Source organism: Lissotriton helveticus, chromosome 3_1 (assembly GCF_964261635.1).
Source record: "Lissotriton helveticus chromosome 3_1, aLisHel1.1, whole genome shotgun sequence".
Classification (NCBI taxonomy): domain Eukaryota; kingdom Metazoa; phylum Chordata; class Amphibia; order Caudata; family Salamandridae; genus Lissotriton; species Lissotriton helveticus.
Genome location: NC_136061.1, coordinates 985,539,039 through 985,560,525, shown reverse-complemented (window position 1 = coordinate 985,560,525; position 21,487 = coordinate 985,539,039). Strand labels below are relative to the sequence as shown.

The following is a 21,487-nucleotide window of genomic DNA, read 5'->3' as shown; positions in this document are numbered from 1 at the left end:
TCTGCTTTCTGGTACCTCTGTCCTACTCCTCTGTAACTCCATCCTCTCTACTGTCACTATCAATCATTTCTTTCTACTCTCCCCATCTTCCCTCATTTTCGTCTTTACCCTCCCATCATGTTATCTTCAAGCCCTCACGTCCTACACCCTATGCAATCTCTCAGTGTTTACCATCTAACATACTCTTTTCTTTTCCTTTCTGCTCTCCCAATACTGTTGCTTAGTCATAACAGTTTGGTCTTTAACCTGAATGTGGACTGCTTTTACTGATGGCCCTTGCTTGCTGGCCACTACCAGCCACTGCAGCTAGGACTACCATTTCCCTCAGCATCTGGTAGTAGGAGATGCATAACTGCATGATGTAAGCCATGGGTAATGGTAGTTATCAGATAAAATGTAGTGAAGTAGGTATTGATGAGAGAATTCCTGGCAGTAAGCACAGCTCATCCACGCACAAGGACAATGTCTGTCATCATTGTTGATTACATAGGGCAATGTTTAGAACATTCCTCACACTGCCTTGCTTCTCTATCTCCAAGAATATTGTTTGCCTGCCTCTTTCTGTTGGCTGAAGATGTTGAAGAGACATACAAGATGCTTTGAAAGACAGGCAGCTGAGTAGGGTGAAACCTGCATGGTGTATCATACTCCGTTCCTCATTTACTGCCCCATGCAGCTTATGATCAGATTGTAAGGCGATCTTCCAGTCCTACTGCTACATTGTGTAATTTGTTGTTTATTTGCAGGGAAATCCAGGACCTACAGGTGACCCAGGGCTAACGGTAAGCATTAGTCATTATTACTTCCATGCTGTTAAGGACTGTTGTCTTCAGAGTAAATGTCCACACTGGATCAATCAATCTTTGAGTGCAGCTAAATCTCTAGCCCTCCCGGCTTGTAGTGGGCTACGGTGTGCTCAGCCTTCCAAGGTGGTTAACATAAGTATCTCTTAATTGGACAATGGCTAAACTGGTTATTTTCAGCACTTAGAAATTACAAACTTGCTACGTTTAAAAGAAGCTAATCTTATTGCATACTTACAAGATCAAATTGAGCCTGCTTCTTTTCCACTATGCAGTACAATTCCAACAGATTGACTCTCTCATACTTCACATTCTGAATGGGAAACCTTCTCATTATGGCTTAGGTGCTTTATATTTTTCCACTGTTAGCAATATTGAGAATGGTCACAAGGACATTGCTTACCTTGCCTCACTTTTGATAAGAAGCATACTCACCCCCACAGTATGTGTGACCACCATGTCCCGAGAGGGTTGCGCTGGACTCACCTTTGATTCAATTTTTCCATCAGGACTGTGACGTGATGACATATGTGAGAGAAACCTGTGGCTGCTGCGGTGAGTGCTGAGTCTTTTCATCTGCACTGGGTCAGGTTCACACACGTGGAGTCCCACAGAGCTTTTAGGATTGATGGGGTGAATGTTTAGATGTAATTCACTTGTCAATGGTTTAAGGTATGGAACAATCTTGTGGTCGTGTTTTAGGATTTGCTTTTTGGTGGGCTTCTTCATTGAAAGCTGTCTTGGCAGGTCTCCAGGCTTTCAGAGTTTAAGCAGCGTTTGGCACAAGGACTTTCTATTTTTACAGAGTGCTATATATGAAGTGAGCCTTTTTGATCCTTGTTGAATTATTAGGAATTTATGGTTTGTGGTTACGTGGTTATACATTTTAAGGTGGGGAGACAGCGATATTGGTCAGAGTCTTGTTGGCTCGAGGAATTCTCATTTTATATGCGGTCTGGGGGTTTTGAGGTTTTCTAAAATGGATTATATTTCAGGTTTAGAAAATTATTGTTTTTTTTTTATTTTAGCCTGGGGAATTGCTAGCCTGAGCGCTACTGGTTTAGGTATTTTTTTTTTATTAAAATGCTAATTATGGTTTATTGGTTAAGTGGTTTCCGTGTTTAATGGTTGGTGGATCTTGCAACTGTATTTAGTTAGTCAATTGAAAGCATTGGATGGCCCGTATTCAATGGCATTGAGGTAGTCTGTTACGCCAGGCTGGGGTCGGAGGTAGACAAATTTGGTGTAGTCAAACAAGAGTTGGTCAGAGCAACCAAGCGAGGAGGTAATATCACCAAAATAATTGCTGTTAAGGGCAGAGAGGAAGGGACAGAGGCTGGAGCCTCAGCCACTGATAATCAGTGGCACCGATCCAGCAGATAACTAAGGTGGAACCATTATCAAGTTCAGGTTGGGTCAAGAAAGTGATTCCAATATACAAGTGTCTCGTGTATTCTGGTAACTTCTTACTGTCAACAATATCAAAGGCAGAAGAATTGCCCAGATGCAGAAGATATGAAATATTATAACTGTGGTGAATGGATCTAGTGACACCAGCTGTGCATTGAAGGAATCCATTTTGTAGAACCAGATTGGATCAAATTGCAATGGCTTTGATGTACTGTCTATGTCAAATACAAGTCTGTGAAGGGATTTCAAGCAGAAAAGAAGGGAACGGGTGTGAAGGTGGCGGTACTTGGAGGGTGTAGAAGATTCAATTAAATACTTCTTGAGCATAGGGACTATTAAAGTGATTTTGAAGTGATGTGGAAGAAGTGTGAGTTAAGAGATAAAGTGGTAATCACCTGCAGGAATTGCCTTGCATTCAGTGGCTTTGGGATTCCTATTTAGATATTGGCTATATCTTACTGCTTCCTGCTATATCAGAATGCTGGTTTGGGTAGGCATTAGGAGCTGAGGTTACTCATTAAAGATCACTTTTGTTTATTTTAGTTTGAAGATTTTAGGTTTAGCTTTTTGTCTGTTTTTGGTGATTTGATGATTTGGATTCGAGGGTTTAGCTTCGTTTACCAAAATATGCAACTCATGCTGCCTCTTCTCCTCACATTTCCCACTGTTCTTAGTTGTAACTTGCTTTCATCTTTTTTTTCCCTCAGACTGTGAGAAGAGGTGTGGAGCTCTGGACATTGTTTTCATCATTGACAGCTCAGAAAGTATTGGTTATACAAACTTCTCCCTAGAAAAGAACTTTGTCATCAACGTAGTCAGCAGACTCGGATCCATCGCCAAAGACCCCAAGTCTGATACAGGTGAAGTTCTTGGCGAGGCTTAAATAATAACCTACAGGATAGAGAAGCAGTTAGTGTGGTAATGGAGCAGACCACAGACCTGAAAATGAGAGACAGATCCCGAGGCCATGCATGTCACTATATTTTGAGCTTTTCTTTAATTTTGTTTTGGAGGTGTGAAATGTGTGTCAGTGTTATGGCACTCTCAGGGAGCTGCACAGACTTGAGGGTAGGTACTAGTCCATTCCTGATACGTTTAGATTTGGATAGGAGGAGAAGAGTGGGAATTAGACAACATAGAAGTAGCAAGAGTACTACTGCAGTGTTTTCTCTAGAGTACATTATCAATGAATTTAGGAAGGTGAAAGACAGAAGAGACGTCAATCACTAAATTGAACCAGCCTGGAAGCTGAAGAGAGCTGGGGCGGAGTAACAAGCAGGGAGATTCAGAAGAAACCTACAGAGAATGCAAAGTGCTTACTAAAACATAATTAAAAATATAGCAGAATTCAAGCACCAAGGAATAGGCTGGCAGGAAACACAGAAATATTCTAGTAACAAATCCAAGGCAACCAGCAGGAGTTGTGTTGACATCAACAAGTGCAGTTTATGAAAAAGGAAAACAGATCTCTGGTTACTGCAGTGGTTGTCAGTAATTTCTGAGAATACATTTTGATAAAGAAAATGCAGTAATAATAATGAGCCTTCCCCTCTCCCTTGAAAGGGGCAGCCAGAGCCGGGACAGGCTGCAGAAATGATCTTAGTCTCTTACAGTTTTACCAAATGCCAGAACAAAGCCCTATCAGGCCTATAATTCCTTTAGACATTACATGGGTGCATGTCAATGTTCCCTGTAGTCTCTGTCGCTTCCCTGTAAATGCCTATTTAGTTGTAGTTATTTTTTTTCCCTCCACCATGACCCAATATTGTATTTTTTCTGTAAGTGACTGCCCTGGGTGGTTGGGATTGGGTTACTCTTCTTTATGTTTCCCCATACTGGCTTTGTTATCTTTATGTACCCATGCTAGCATGGTTATCTAATTTCCTTCTTTTGTATTTTGAGTCTGGTTTTGTTATTTATACCATAGGTGCCTGGGACGTCATGGTTATTACTGAGTTATCCTCTAATATGTCTCTGCTTTTATCTTGACCTTATTTAGTGTTAAAGTTTGTGTAGGTTCAATTATAATCATGTTTCCTGGTGGAGGCAATACTGGAAGGGTTGTTATTTAGAATACATGTCATTTATATTTTTTCTGATTGTTGTTTGTTCGGGGTAGGTTCATTTGATCAATTAGATGTGATTGCATTTCCTGATGTTGTTTTTCTCACCTTTGTTTTTTTTTATTCCTTGTAGGTGCCCGTGTAGGAGTGGTGCAGTACAGTCATGAAGGTACCTTTGAGGCAATCCAACTCAACGATGACCGTATTGATTCACTCTCCAGCTTCAAGGAAGCAGTAAAACGTCTTGAGTGGATTGCTGGTGGCACCTGGACACCCTCTGCACTGCAGTTTGCCTACAACACGCTCATCAAGGAAACCAAGCGAGATAAAGCCAAAGTGTTCGCTGTGGTCCTCACAGATGGGCGCCATGACCCTCGTGACCCTGATGCTGGATTGAATGCCCTCTGCCAGGGTGACGTAATTGTTAATGCCATCGGCATTGGGGACATGTTCAACAAACAGCAAGATGATGAAACTCTGAGCTCCATCTCCTGCAACGACCCCACACGAGTCCGAAAGATGAAGCTCTTTTCCGAGCTTGTAGCAGATGAGTTCATTGACAACATGGAGGAGCTGCTCTGTCCAGGTCTCATATGGTTCTATATTTACTACTTTGTCAAAATGGTTTATAGGGTCTAGGTTACAGAGGAAGGTGGATGAAAGAAGGGAGTGCATAGACTTGCTTTATTTGAAATTAGTTTTGTATGATGCTATAGTAAGAGGTATATGTAAAAGAAACTATGGTTCGCTATGGACTCATTTAGTACACTTTTCTCAAAGTACCTGTAAGTAATTCAATTGCTAAAAACAATAATTATAACCCATAAGAATAGAGACAATCTTAAAAACTGAAAATATTTTTAATAGATTTCAGAAAATATTTTAACAGATTTCAAGAGACAAAGGAAAAAAAGAAATGTGAGTACTGTTTGACCCAGTGGTTACAGAGGGAGAAATAACAATGAGGATTATTACAAATGGGTATATAAATGGGAGACTACTTGGGTCAGGATAGCACAGATGTGCGTACAATTGTGAATTACACAGTTCAGTCTTTCATTACATGAAAGGGCACCTGGTTTATTTGCTACGGTGTCGGCAATGTTTCCACCTTATGGGTTACATCCAAGGTTACCATCATCAGCAAGGAACTGTGAGTGGCAACTGACTGCTGTCAAATCATAGAACAGCATATATTAGAGACATCCAGATTAATTCAGTTATTCTAAGGTAATTTTAAAGGTTAGATTAAAAAAATCAAATTTATACTTAAGGTGCTGCTTGAAAAAAAGCAAATCCTGCAATCAGTGAGAAGCAGCAGAAAAGTAATTGGTATGTGTAGTGAACACCCTCAGTGGTAGAAATGGGCAAAGAGAGATTTTACTCTCAAGAATTGAATGAAGAATCAGAACGCAGAGTACTGCATCACAAATAAAACAATATTAGGGAAGGAGGCATAAATTACAAAGCAAACACTAGAGGCAAGTCAGCAATGTAAAATCTTTCTCACATAGTACTGTTATTAAAGTGGTAAGAACTGCTGAATCAAAAAAAACAATAGTGAAAAGCCAAAGTCAAAAATAAAAAGTCTATTATCCAGAATACTAAGTTTCGAAATGTCATCAGGAGTTGTCTCTTGATCAATCATAAAAGAAAAGGGCGCACAAAGTAGCCCAGTGAACACAGTTGCCTGCAGCGCCAGGCAACATTCACTGTCTGGGGAAAGAGAAACGTTTTACGCGCATGCTTTCGGAGGCGATAATAAAGATGGCAGCCACCACAGCACTGGAACTGTAATCATGTAACAAAGGGAACATACTTGAATTTGGGGATGGTTCAAGGAAAAAATGCACAAAATGAGTACAGAAGTAGGTGTCAGTGCAGTACATAAGGAACAATGATTAGGGATTCGGATCTCCAATTTGGTAGTGATTAGAATATCCTTAGTATAACATGGGAGGCAAAGAATAATACGTTAGAACTGACATTTAATCATAAAAGCAAGAACATAAACCTTAGGGTGGTGGAATTTTTTGGGGTCGAGGAAGGACATAGAATCAAGGACAGTTAGAAAGAGGAGTTACGTAGTGGACAAGAATAGTGGAAATGAGGAAGTAAATGACAACAGTTTATAGGCCAGGAGAGAGTTTAAATAGGAGAATTTAATTCAATACATCAGAGGGCTTCGGCTAGTGAGTTCCAAAGAGAAGGAGCTGCACCAGAGAAGGACTCAGTGGCAACTAAGTGGGATTTAGAACTTCTTAGTTTCAAGTGTGAATATATCTTTGCTTCTGAGGCTGGGTGTTGCATATGAATGGATTTGTATGTGATACAGGCATGATTGAATCAGGTCTTGATTAAAATGTGGCAGGTATAGGGTGCGGTACTTAACTGGAGCCCTTAAATACAGATGTGGGGTACAATATATACCATGTGTGATAGGCACTCTCTATTCTGGGTTTTTCTCTGTAAACTAAGGAATTACATGCATTTCCTCATTAGATTTCGCATGCATGGGAATTTACAGCATGATTTCTCCTAATACATTCTGAAAATTTTGACCTGCTGACATTCATTAGGGCAAAAGAGTGGGTGAGTTTTTCATCAGGGCAAAAATGTGGGGGTGCGAACTTTATCAGTGGTTTGAGCAGGGAATGGAATTTATCAACCCACTTGTAATCAGGGCCTTAGAGAGATGATCCATATCTTTGATTATGGTCTACATTACAGATTTCACTCTCAATCTCAGTGTCTTAGTTATCGTTTTGTACTCTTAAGTATCACATTGTTTTGGTTTTGCTCACCAATTGTGACCATTTTTATCTTTCCACTCCAGATCCTCAGATTGTCTGCCCGGATCTTCCATGCCAAACAGGTAAAAAAAACACCACTTCATGAGTTATGCTTTCACTCTCCTCTTGTGTTTTGCAGTCTGTGTCTGCTTGTCATGAATTCATTGTCTCCACCTATCATGATGTCAGTATCTCCCTGTGATCTGGATTCGTCATGTGTTGTGTCTTGTGAGGATGATTGAATGTAACTCTTTGTGTTTTATTGTGCAGTGGGAGTGACCGTGTTATGTATGAACTAAATCTTGGAGGAAAGACAAACCAAATAACCTTGAATTTAGACCTAAGATGAAAAACCAAACTGCATCCATGCTTTTTTAAAGCAAACAAGCAGTAGGTCAGGTTAAAAAAGCCACATGCAAATTATTGCTAAAACTAGGAGTTGAAAAAAATACGCAAACCCTTCCCTGAATAAAAGACACATTCCAAGGTGACCCAAATTAACCCGCAACACAATAGACTCTTCTAGTGGTTGGACCCGTACACAGCTCTGGCAATACACCCCAATCCTGTCCTGAAACACCGTTGTATATTTCTGCACTGAGCAGAGGCGTAGGTACACTGATGCAATTCGATCATGACCTGCAGCCACTACAGTGGTTCCTTTATTGAAACCGCATGACAGCAGACTACCTTTGCAGACTTGCAGACCATGAGCAGGCAAATATCTTTGTGATTGAAATATAACGAGATCCTCAGTTTATCATGTTAAGTGTCAAACTTCTGTGGATTCTGCCCATTCTTCTTAGGTAAACCCAGGGAGAATTGCAAAAATTGGTCTTTCGACAAATGTGTACGAACAACTTGCAGTCATAAGGAAACGTGAGGAAATATTAAGTCTACAGTAGGCCTGGCTAAAATAGCTATTATGGCAGTTTTGTGTCATTTTATTTTCTGTTACTTACGCTTCACAAAATTATTTACTGACGGAAGACTGGTTTAAGCCAAAAATTTGCAATGTTTCAAAAGTTGGACATGTTCCATTTTCCCCATTAACACTAAATAGGTACTGCTACATAGCCATGCAATAACATTGCCCGACAACTCTATTGTCACCTTTAAACTAGAGTCAGAACCAAGGCATGCTGCACAACGATTAAGTTGTTATAGAAGTAGATCATCATTTATTCACTACAAATAATAACAGGTTTAATATAAAAAAAGTAGGTAGAATAAGTAAGAAAGAAAGAATGTATCCGCCTGTCACAGAATTCTGACTTTGGGGATAATACAACTCAATAGCCAGATTTTCCTTTGCAGGAAGAAAAGAGTATTTAAATAGTGGTGTCCTAATGAGACTCTCACCCAGCCTGGGATCTGAATCAAACATGTATATGCCCACCATGTTAAGGACCCCTCTAAAGAGAAGGGTCCTGACGGCATTGTTTCACCATCATGGACTGTGAAGGAAAGCTATTAATCCCTTTCAAGAAGATGTGAAGACAAAGTGCATTCTGCCTCATTTTGACCTAAGACTAAAACTAAAGAGCCTAAGAAGCCAGTCCCTTCTAGAGAGGTAATATCTAAGATCCATATTCACACTAACCTTAGAAAAATGTTTAACAGCTTCCAAAGGTTTCCCAAAGACAGGTTGAGGTTACATTACGCAAATTCTTGCTCCCTTTCATTTCTCCCTTGTGCATTTTTTCACTACAAGTTATCTTTTTAATAATGTGCCACACTGGTTTTAAATTTGCAAACATCGGAAATTCTCTTCCTGGTAGATGATGCTACCATTTGGAACTCAATGCCTTCACTACATTTTGCGTTTTGCAGTGAGACCTTTGAATAAGAAACTATAGGTCTCTTGGATTTATGGAGCGGCGCAAGAATAGTCAGGTAGACAGATGCGGGCAAATGAATGGATTTCTCTGTCAAAGCCAGTGGACTCATCTTAGCCCAATTTCCGATTGGTAGCAGTGACAACTTACATTGTACTTCAAAAAGAGGATCGTATCGTCCAATATGTAGGTTCCTGACTTGACTCATCCAAAGATGTTCAAAGTCCCTTTTTAAATTTACAATCAAGAAATCTTTTTGTTTATGCCTGGAGTAGTTAAGAAATAGTTTGGCATCCAAAGGCTTGCAAGAAGAAACGTGTTCACAGTGAAATGAAGACAGATAAGGCTTTGGTGTAAAACACTTCAAACTTTTCCACATAGAAAGAGTCTACAGTTCTTAATTTGTGAAAGAATGAGTGCCGGTGCTCAAAGCTCTGATCCTGCGGTGCTATTAAAAAACAGCACACTGAATACCAAGGCTGCATAGTGTTGAATTTACCTCAGGACATCTTTTATTCACTACCAGACAATAGTGCCCCTTTAACTCATGCTAGCTCCCTTTGTGCTCGTTTTCCATCCTTCTGTCCCTCCTGCTTCCCTGTTTGTGTGTTTTTCTCTCTCTTGCTCATTATTAATATCCAAAAAATAAGTGCTGGTCCAAACAATTGAAGGCCGGTGTGCCCCACTGGCAACTACCAGCTTAAATTAAGCCCTGGAAAGAGATCAGAGCATAAGAATTTTGAGCTATAACTGAGGAACACTTGTAAAAAACTAAATTTGAATGAAAAAAAAAATGTCTATCTGGTACGGTTATTGACAGACTTAAATTTAAAGAAGGTGCAAAGAAGAAAAATATAAAAGAACAATAAAATCTATGTCTCCAAATTCAAACTTCAACAGAAAGACAGTTCGGAGGTACATCAGTTGTGCTTTGGGTTTATGTGTGAGAAAATAGCAGCTGGAAGAAACTATGAAGATCTCTGAAATCCCTCAGAGGAATCCATCTTACGAACTTTAGAAAAAAACGAATGCATCTCTTTTGCCAAATCCTGTTGGCAAATGCTTGCGCCCAATGCCACAAATGAGCTTCATGTGATTCTCTGGACTTCTAAGCACTTAGGAGAAAGTCTCCAGTTAAAGAGAGACTGAAAGAATATTTTAGAACCAAGAAAAGAAAAGTGATGCGGATGCTCTCCACAAGGAGAATCCTTGTGTCACTAGACCACTCATTCAATAGACCATCAACACTGAGATGCTGATGGCTTGGCCTGTCTTTAAGCCATACCTCAGTCATAACTATTTCTAAATCATAAACATTTGGATGAAGCTGTCTAACCGTCTTAGAAGGGAAGCAGTGTAACCCTTCATGGAGAAAATGGATACTCAGTATTTTTATAGGGTGCAAACTCTGGCCATATTCTTGCTTGATGATAGCATAATTGTGCTCCGGTGGCTGAACTGTGCGGGTGAGGTAGAGCCAACACTGTCTGATACAACATAGCCACATATCACCTATCAAAGGTATCAATCTGGATATTGTAAAGTAGGCCTGGAACTCTTAAACTGCCAATTTGAATATATTTTTTGTAACATCCGAGTGTCTCGAGGGATGAGTATAGGTAGTGCGAAGTCGTAAAACTCATCACATAGTTTGTGATTTGCATTTTGTCGTATGATTTGTAGTGCTACAAAACGTACTACAAAGTGAAGTTTGAGATTCAGCATACTATGTATATAAAGCAGAATTCTCTCCGTTCCTAGAGAGTTTGATTGCTTGGAAGTAAAGTAGGCTTTCTTATACAATCAGAGTGGACTTGACTCACCACTGAAGATGCAGCCATGTCCTCATCTTTTTTTTTTGTTCAGGTATTCTGATGATGGATAGAACTGTTATTCCCTAAAGAATTCATCCAAATGTCCTTTGTTAAAAAATGTTAGGTTGAAGAAGAGAAGAGTGATTTCTGGATGATCTCAATTACCTTTATTCAGATCGCATAGAAATCTATCACCTTGAAGGCAGGCAGATTATCGTGGAGTACAGGACCTTTGAGCTTCTGTGTCACAGGCATCTAGTGATGTAGCGTGATGTTAGATTGTTTGCAGCCATCTACTGGGAGGCATGCTGCCAGCCTCAATTGTGTTGTCACTTGCCCATGCCCCAGTGCCTCTTAAAGATCACTGTTTCTCATGAAACATATTAATTGGAGAGTCTGAAACACACAGCAATTCATTTGGGAATGCGCCCCACTCCCTTGCCTTCCAAAAGCTGGGTGATCTCTGTTAAAGGTAGGACTTCAGTGGGTCCTTCAAAATGCGCAACCCACACAATCTGACCCAGTAGTGCTTGTTCCTAAAGATCCCCCAACAATGGAGAATTTGTCTACGTTGTCTTTATATAAACTTATTTATAAAACCAAAAGGCTCAAATACCACTCCCACACAAGCATCTTAGTCTCCAGCTTATCTTCCACTGTGTGCCGTAGGGCGGACATTCTTGGGCAGTGAGCACCCGCTATGGATTATTGAAATTAAACATGCATCATTCTCTTCACTCATCATTAATAAATCAGCTGAACATGCTATTATTGTCAATGGCAAAGGTTTCAGCACATACCACTGCTGTGCCACTCTCTTCCTGGTGTGTAGAGATCTCTAACAAATATTTATTTTTTCCAGGTAGAAAATTTCTGTATCTGCAGGATTTTGCCTTTCGCTTTCTTTGCTTTGCTTTTGAGCTTTCCTTAAGAGGTATCTAGTGCAATTTCACCCCTGGCCTGAGTCATGTCCTTACGATAACCTTCATTGCACTCCACGATCCTGAGGATGCTAATATGCAAAAATGAGTTTTGGAGTACGTTTTGCTCTACAGTTGGTCACTGAGTTGCTTCATCAGGGGCTAAGGAAAAGGTTCCTTAACTATGTCCTCCGGATTTCTTGCATCAGTCCCTCCAACCTTGCTGGACATGCTTTTTTTCCACTGCATCCCACAACCCTTGGATCTCTTCACTATTAGATGGTGCCATGGCACATTTGGAGACTGTCACTACTGATGGTGATGCCCTTTGCAGTGTCTCCATTTTCAGGTAGGGCACATAAACATGGTTTGGACTACAATACACCTGCAGCAGGTATTTCTTCTGGCCTGGTGGTAATCTGTTAATTGAGATGCACAGCTTTTGCTAGAAACCATCTCTTTCACCTTCCGTGGTGGTATGGTTTTTTGAGCTTCTTTCTTTTTTTTTTTTTCAAAATACTTTATTGAATTTTCACAAGGTCAGACAGATAGCCTGTAACAGGGGTAGCATTCTTTCATAAGACTGCCCACTTTCTTTGAGTCTTTGCCACGTAATTTCAAGGATTCCTCCTTGTGCATGCACGCCCAGTTTCTCCAACGATTTCTCTGTTCCTGGAGTACCTCAACTTTATTCTTCCCCATTGTCACAATCATGCTATAGTGGGCAAACTCTGCACCCCGTTCCAAATGAAAATAGCATACGTTTTTCAGAGTTTCTCAGAAAACTCATACTTTAATCTACCCTTATTATCTCATGATTTCACACTTAACTGAAACTCAACTTTTTGAAAGTTTTCTGAGGTAGCAGAAATCCACTGTAACCAAGACATTGTGAAAATGTGCATTTCTTATGATAGATACATTGTATATTGCAATTGCACTGCCTAGCAGAAATTGAAAAAACATAATTGCTACAAAATGCAGTATGCTTGTAACCATGAAGAAAGGCATACATTTTAAAGTTTCAGTGAGGTTGCCTTTTAAGGGACTTTAATTAACTTAAAATAGTGAAAGAGGTTGGCTTGTGAAGGGATAAGATACAGATGTAATACTTTGACGTTTCTGATAAACAGACGGTTTGAGTACAATTGCATGTGCAAATGCACCAGACTGTGCTCGGTTGAGCTTCATATCCGATCCCAGGTTCTTGCCTACATGTGCTACACTTCCAGAAAAGCAATCTGAGCAATGCTAGGTCTGCCGGGATTGGAGGTTCATTTCACTGAAATCCCTCTGTCCATGTCCATTATGTCTACAAAGCTCATTGCATACATGAGACCCCAAGAGCCCTATGCCCTAACAGATTACATTATGATCGAACCCAGTTCAAGTGGCTGTGATTAGAAAACCAGCCACTGCCTGGTTATGCGCTCACCAAGCCCATAATATGTGATCTAACATTGGAAAATTAGAAAAGATAATCATCCAATGACAGCCCTATGTCTAGGCAGCTAGAGAGTCTGATGTGAAGTTTGGCCACAGATCCTTTGTTGTGCCAGGGGCAGTGCCTCCACCCTATCAGCAGGGGCCGGGCCTCTACACTTATGAATGCCTTCTATTGCGGTAGACTTTTTTGCACCAAAACCACTAGCGCATGCATGGTGGAAACTGCTTGAGAGTGACAAAATCATGCCAAAAGGTCCAATGGTAGACCTGTCGTTATGTCAGTGAGTACTAGAGAGGAACCCCTTGAAGATGTGGATCCATCTAACATAGCAAATTTACCAAGTACACTTGAGGTTTTTCTGCCAGCACATGGGAGACATTTAAAAATATGTTCTACCTCTAAGTGTTATGGTGTTAATTATGGCTGTGGACTGAAGAGGAAATGGCAGAAATGACATCAGACTCATAATCCTTAATTAGGTGGCCCCATTCAATGCCAAATCTGGCACACTGAAAGGTGTTGCTAATGGCAATGCCAGCAATGGCCACGCCATTCAGAATTAAGTACCCAAAGTGCCACCCTCTAAATCGGACGGTGGTGTAGGAGGGCAGACAGGATTACTGCCTATTTTTACATAATGTCGGGTCTAACCCACCTTAAAAGGAAGCTTGCAAACAGACTTCAGTCCCAAACTCATTCATATGCCACCAATATGTATGAATAGCGTCCTCTCTTACCCATGCTACTACTTGTCACCGCAGAGCTGGGCAGCATGCACATAAATATCCACTAAATGTTCATCGAAGAAAAGTGTGCACTCGCCTTCAGGAAGGAATCTATGTAGGGTTCAGAATCCCCCTTAAAGATTGAAAACATGTAGATACTTCCAAATCCCCTGCTTACCCTCTGAGATAAGTTTACATAACACTAATCCTGGGCGGAGCTTGCAGAGTTTCACTCCACAAAATTCTGTGGATTAAAAAAAATCCGCTAAATTCCATGGAGTTCCGCGAGCGGGTGGAGTAGGCAACCACACTACTAACTATCCCGCCGTTGTGTTGAATAAACACGACCGGTTCTGCCTTACTGTACTGCTACGGTCATTATTCTTTTAAATCATGCACTTTGACCCCAAAAGCATGACGGATGCAATTGCTTAGAATTTTGCAGGTTAATTTAGTTAACATTAGTTCAATTTTACAGCCGTTTTGCCTCCACGTCCGAAGCCTATAATGAATGATGCTGCCAATAATGAATCATGCTGCCTATATTGCATCTGAGTGACCTTTCACAGCTAGGAAGATCGGTCACCACCCACTGCTGTGATGCACTGTGCCACCCCCCCATGATCCCTGATGTGGAAAGGTTTTGGGTGTCACTTTCAGAGTCAGCTAACAGCAAAGTCGATATTGTGGGGAGGGTAGTTTGAACAAAGCCATGTGCACACAGTAGCCCAAGCAATGTCCGCCAGACTCTGCAATAAGGTGTACGTTTCAGTGGCTGCTACGATTACCGTCATGTCCGGGGATCCCGCCAGGCCTCATGGCAATATGAAATACTTAACTAACACTAAATAATGGAGTCCACTCTACACCCGAGTCACTTTACGCCACAAACATTTAATGCAGCAGATAAATAGAATAATTTAAATTGCAATAAAAACGGCATTCTCACGTGCACTGCAGAGATTTGTGCTTACACAGTCTGACACACAAACACACGTCATGTACACAGTCCTTGTTCCCCCTGGACTCACCTTCCATATCGGAGAATGCCTCCTGTAATCAGCAAATCAAAAACGTGAGCGTGCTCACAAGAAGGGCTAAAAGATCCCATTGATATTGCCAAACCATGCTGCCTGTGTGTGGGTCCCTTTTCAGCCGTCCAGGAAGCCGATCGCATGCCTTATGCCGCATCTGCCCTGTGCAGCATCTGGTCCTATTGCCGTCTCTCTGTGGAATCAGCGAGCGCTTGTGTCATGGCCAGAGCGTCCCCAGGCAATGACATACAAGGCCACAGTGAAACCTGCCGCCCTCCAGAGACATAGCATGCCACACTTCAATTTAGCATCCTGCCAGCCTGATAAGTGTGGCCTGCGTGTGCACATAATAGGGTGACCAGAGCACTGAGCGTGCCAGTAGATTTCACTCCGCTGCGGTTACAAAGTTTTTTGATGAACTTCAGACTCCAAGCGGAGTGCAGAGTCACACAATTCCGCAAACTCTGCTGGCGGAGCGGAGTTTGCCGCCCACCCTTAGCTTACGTATTGCTCTGTCACCAGTAGCAAGCGCTCTCTAGGCCCAGCCTCCCTAGACCAAAGGAAAAAGAGTGAATGCTGAGAAATCATGGACATAAAAATGTTCAGAGAATCTGTGAAGTGCACTGTTATCTCATCCTTGCTTTGGTTTTGAGTCCATTAACTACCATGGACCTTCTCTGGGATAATTCTTCATTCCGTCCTGGCGGGGCGGGTGCTGTGCTCAACTGTGTAAACCCTGATGTTAGTGAATCCTTCACTGCTGGTTGGACCTGAAAGTATTTTTTGACGCTCAATTGCAGATGAATGGAAACTCAAACCTGAATCCTACATTAATTTCGACTTTAATGAAGAAGGTCTTGAGCTGTATTACCCCAAGACCATCCCCACGATCGCCGAGTTTCTGCAAGCCGCCAAGGTGCAGCCTGACTCCAGCCCCTACACCCAGCTGGTGGGTGTCATGGTCTATACAGCGCAGCGTGCAAAGTTTGCCAGCAGTGAGGAGAGACAGAACTGGACTGACCTGTTCATTGACACCTTTAAAATGGTGCATACCGACATTGTAGGGGACCCTGAGACTGCAATCAAGCTCTGCTAATGAGAAGATATCCCTGCAGGGCAGGGAAGGGAGTGACACATGCCAACAATGAAAGATGCACAAATAAGAAGGCAGTGAGTGACCCTCCACTTGAGGAATAACAGAGGAGTCCCTCCACAAATGTATAGCAAAGCCAGTAATGGAAAACGTGTAACTGGGGATTGAACAATAAACTAATTTTTTTTAATTTTATTTGCGGGTCGAATTTATAAAGTAAGATGAAAACTTCTTTTGCAGGGCCAAAGAGAATACACAACAATAAGGATATGGTATACCGAAGGGATAAATGAATGTGTGAAACATATACACTACAATGATGAAACTAGTACGTTTCACCAGAAATAGCGTTTAATCAAATGTATCTAGCTTATTCATAAACTATATAAGCCTATCTGTATATCTGTCCACACTTTAAATTCATAATTTATCAATCTCAGATATAAAAGATGAAATAAAATGAACAAATACAATTATACACAACACGTTACAGAGTTTGAACATGCTGCATGTCCTCACAGTCTTCAATTCATGGAAGAAATTATTGTTCCTCTGTTCCTCCTTGCTTCTTTCGCATTAGAAGTTGGTGGCTACATGATAGGTCCAACGTGTAATCCACCTGGAGATAGCGACCAAGTCAAAGGAGTCCTAGGGCACCTGCCCCCTTGTTTTTCCTTATGACGGAACTTATTAATTAACAATATATCTTGTGGGGCTCCTCCTACTAAAATGTCAACGCGCTTCGGCCTAGACAGTCAAGGCGTCCGCAGGACTAGGAAGACAAGAGAACCAAGGCCTGAAAAGCAGTCATGTCAAATATTATGCCTGTGATCAATAACAGTAATCCGAAGCTATCCTGGAAGCACCAAATCTGAACTGCGGTAGTCCAATACCCAGAAAATGAGGGGAATAGTTCTCATGGCTTCGAAGAGGACAGTGTTCACGATCTGTTCACCATGCTGCTCCTCAAAAAAGAGGCTGTGCTGTGACTACTTTATGCAGGTTCATGTCACAGTGATGCCCAAGTGACTTAAAAACAAGCTGGTGTAAATGTTTCACACACAAATGTATCACTACGGTATACCATATCCATATTATTCTTGTGGTTTTCCTGCCCAGGTTACTTGGGTGTGAGATGGGTAAATCCTTTTTTCTTTCCAAAGAGAATACACATGCAGGATGTGTGGTCGTGTTTTGTGTCTCCACTATTATCAGTTCCATTTATGAACAGGTAAGCGTCTATAATGTGCTACTTTCTATGTACAGGTGATGGTGCAATGTTATGTTCAGTGCTTCAGTCACCCCCCCCCCTTTTGTAGCACTTTTATCACTGTAATCTGCAATAAATGCGTACAATTTTCAATTAATTTCAAACAGACATTGACCCTAATTCTAGTAACAAAAATGAAACCGATATTGTTGATATAAATTGGTCATTAGTTGATTTTATACTTATTAAAAACTTGCCTCTTCAGTTTGGTTGCAGTAGAATATGTCAATGATGCTTCTTTCCTGAACAAAAACATTTCCTTTCCTGTTTGTCTTACTGTCCCGAAAACAATACATTGTCCTGCACTGTGACCTCCCTATTTCATTTGTATGTTGTCTCCTTATGCTCAAAGTGTGACCTATTATTAGTTGGTAGTTCTGATTTCTTATGTTCAATTAAGCTATGTGTCTGTTTATTGGTCTTCTGGTCTAAATGTTATTTCCTGGTTGCCTGTGTTTGTGGTCTGTTTTCATATTGGCAAGTGTCCTGTAAGGTGTCTTTTTCAAAAACTCATGTTCTGGATACTGTCTTGTCGCTGGATTTGCGTCCTGAGTGCCACCCCACCAATGACTGTGTCTTTGTGCAGCCTTCTTATTGATACTGTGTTCTGTGTGTTGTTCGTCACACTCTCTTCATCGACTGTTTCCTCCTAAGTACCTTCACAATTGCCAGTAGCGACCGGCACAGGTAAGATCAGGGGCGTGGGGGCGGTCGGGTAAGTCGACATACAATGAGAAAAGTAGAATAAACATTTTTTTTAAATCAAAAACGCTTCCCTTGCGCTCGCCACTTCGCCGAGTCGGTGATATGGCAAGAACAAGGCAAGTGTTTTTTTGTTACTTAATTCAACTTCTCCCGTCATATGTCGACTTCACGACCCGCCCCGCCCCACACCATGATCTTACCTGTGCCAGCCTCTACAGTCAATGGCTTTACATTCGCCATGAAGCCTCTTCAGTGTGTCTGTTGTATTCATTAAGCTGTCTCTTCACATATGTGTTCCACGTTGAATTACTGTGCTGACTGTTTTGAGCGCTGGCTCCTCATTCAACTGTCCCTTGCCCTCTCATTAGCTATTCATGCTGCCTCTAAACTCCTTATGTTCCTTACATGCCTCCTCAATGGTGGTTATTTTTTCATTTTGCCACTCCATTGGATATGTGTTCATTTCAATGTCTCTGCATTAGTCATGTGTTCCATGTGATGCTGCCTCATTGGTCCTGTGTGTCCTGTGCTGCTGTCTCACTGGTCCTGCGTTCAGCATATTACTTCTACATTGGCTTTGTATTCTGAGTGCCCTCTTGTATTTTCTCTTCCCTTACTTTGCTTTGAAGAACTTGCAGTGGCTCAGTGTACCCAGCGGCCGGTGGACGTCGTTTTTCTACTGGATGGATCAGAGAGGATCGGAGAGGCGAACTTCCACAAGGCAACCAATTTCGTGGAAGAGGTGGCCCGACGCCTGACCCTAGCACGGCGGGATGATGACAACATGAATGCACGCGTTGCCCTTCTGCAGTATGGCAGTGAAAATGAGCAAGTGGTGGCCTTCCCGTTCTCCTACAACTTGACTGACATTTCAGAGGCACTGGCGGAGATCAAATACCTTGATTCATCTTCCAACATTGGTTCGGCCATCATCTACGCCATCAACAATATCGTTCTGAACCAGCTGCTGGGAGTTCGACGCAACACCGAGCTCTCCTTCGTCTTCATTACCGATGGCATCACTGGGAACAAGAGCCTGAACGAGGCTGTTACCTCTATGAGGAAGCAGGATGTCATGCCCACAATTGTGGCCATTGGTGATGATCTGGATATGGACATCCTCATGCAGATTGGCCTTGGCGACAGGACGGCCATCTTCAGGGAGAAGGATTACAGCAGGCTCTCCCATCCCAGCTTCTTCGACCGCTTCATCAGGTGGATCTGTTAGAAAGCAGAGGACACAATATTTCCCCTGAATCCACCACTCTCTCCCCTGTCCCACCCTCTGCTGCCTTGTCCCCTCCCTCTGTTATTACTCATGTTTTTAAATCCTACCAGTGTTAGTGCTCTTTGAATTGTACAAAGAATTGTTTCCTGAGGGATCCGTTTTTTAAAATCAGAGTTTGAATGTCTTTTTTTTACATGCAATTGCGGAAAAGTGTCTTGCATATCTGATTCATGGTGCTAAGTACAGTAAGAATTGCTGAGAAAGCGGCTGCAGGGTAGGACAAGATTAGCCGGGGAGGCCTGTGGCTCCCTTGTTCATGTATCCCTGTCCGGCGATGAGCTATAAAATGGGTGCTAATTGAATAAGTTCTGTGCTAGGTCAGAGGGCACCTCCTCTTTCCCGCTCTTCATTCACTCATTAACCCTGCATGCAGTGACGCAGCAGGACCAGTTTACATGCCTGAAAGGGCTACTATTGTTACATACAGAGAAGGAAATCATGGCTCAAGTAATGCATGGTCAGTCGCTGCAGTGTGTGGTTGCATGGGTGCCACAGTGCTAGAGAGACCCCTCCCTGAGGTTCCAGTTCCCACTTGCACATTTCACAGTATTACTGTTGTCACTCACTGTGCATTTACTGATGCTAGCAAAAACCTTCCCTGCTCAGAAGTAACATTGCGACTCAATGACCCTCCATGCTCCTCTCCATGCACATATTCCCGCACAGGCCACATTTCCAGGTACTAGCCCCCTCCCGCCCCCTTCTGCCTTTCCTAGCGAGGTCCCTTCCTGTGCATCAAACAGGGGTAGATTGACCCCTCTCTCTCTGCATCTGCCAGTGGGACATCTACTTGCATTAGTCATGGTGCTAGATAGTCCATTCTTCTCAAGGGTTCCAACAGTAGTTAGTTTAGGTTTATAGTTAGTCCCAGTACTGGAAGTGTGTCAGTGGTAGTCAGTTCCCCAGCCCTGCATGAGCTCATTGATGGTCATACTCAGCACTGCATGTGTGCAGTCCAAGATTTGCAGGAGCCTTAGAAGTTTGTGTCGGCCCTGCTGGTGCCCGACTCATGATCAGTAAAAGGCTGACCTGTGCCTTAATGGTTGTCAATCCCTGCCCTGAAAATGCCTCAATGACAGTCAGTCCCAGCCCTTGAGGTGCCTCAATGGCATGCAGTCCCAGACCTGCAGATCCCTCAGTCATATTCAGTTAATAGAGAAACAAAAGGTCCCTATGGGAGAAGTGTAAGCCTCAACTTTCGTGGCAACATGTACAAAACTATCAATAGATTGGTTTAAAATGAGATTGGAGCACTCTATTTTTCAAGGTAATTGTTATACTAAATATAAGACAAGCTTCAAGTGATATTTGTGGAAATTAAATGAATCCATTCTGTTTCAATCTCAGTTTAAACCAATCTACCAATGGTGTTGTACATGTTGCCACGGATGTTGAGGCTTACGCTACCCCTACAGGGACCTTTTCGTCTCCCTTATTAACTGTTCGACTCTGGTCCCAGGGTTACTGGGTTGCCCTTTTTGCTTTAAGAATCAAGTAGTTTCAGGCGGAGATTTCCTGATGCCACAGTGGTAGTTAGTCCCAGAAATGCAGATGTCTCTGGGATATTAAGTTTCAGACCTGCAGATGCCTCATTGGTGCCAGTCTGGGACTTGTAGATACCTCAGTGGCAGTCAGTCACAGACTAGTAGATGCCCCTTGTGATAGTCAGTCTCAGACCTTTAGGCGCCTGAGTCCGGCACTTGCAAGGTTTAACAGCTGACTGTCAAGGGCAATGTTTAGGCATCACTCACTTGGCCAGACGTCACCAGGCATGAATGAATGAAATATTGATCGACTATAATTGGCGTTTTGTGTTCCCAGTTACCCGCCAACTGATTATCCACTAGTACGCTGTGATAAAGTGCCTCAAGACAGTAGCTGTTGCATGTCACTTAGCTCTTAACATGTCCCACGTTTGTATATATAACTAAGGCAACACCAGTAATTAGTCCCATTGTGCAGGTGCAATAAATCCACCAGTCAGAAGTTGTGAGGAGAGTCTACACATTTTTTCATCTGTTACTATTCTTGTTCACGTTGAACCTTTCCATTAAAAATTACTGTGACAGGGTCATTGCGTGGGATTTGTCTGTTCTGTGGATGAGCGCACTTCTTCACTTGTATTGCTTAATGAGTCTTCTTGCCTTCTCCTAGGGTCCCAGACTCTTTGTGTGTTGACTATGTACAGGAGAGAAAGAAACTAGGCCAGGGCGGAGTTCGCAGAGTTCCGTTTAACCCAAAAATTCTGCTGCACTACACGGAGTTCCGCAAGCAGCAGAGTGCAT

General features: G+C 42.1%; 1 protein-coding gene across 2 annotated transcripts in view; it reads left to right on the top strand.

Moving 5' to 3' along the window:
* The window catches only part of COL6A2 (collagen type VI alpha 2 chain), an 89,231-nt gene extending 67,955 nt beyond the window's left edge, over positions 1-21,276 (top strand). The window contains exons 23-28 of one of the 2 annotated variants that reach the window (XM_078681448.1): positions 747-782; positions 1,313-1,358; positions 2,921-3,073; positions 4,410-4,862; positions 7,113-7,151; positions 18,544-21,276. In XM_078681448.1, the coding sequence (XP_078537574.1) occupies positions 747-782; positions 1,313-1,358; positions 2,921-3,073; positions 4,410-4,862; positions 7,113-7,151; positions 18,544-19,142 (1,326 nt within the window). In that variant the 3' untranslated portion in view covers positions 19,143-21,276. Of the gene's footprint in view, positions 1-746; positions 783-1,312; positions 1,359-2,920; positions 3,074-4,409; positions 4,863-7,112; positions 7,152-15,646; positions 17,414-18,543 lie in introns of those variants that run through there. The other variant, XM_078681449.1, reaches the window with a different exon arrangement.
* The last annotated feature ends 211 nt before the right edge of the window (positions 21,277-21,487 follow it).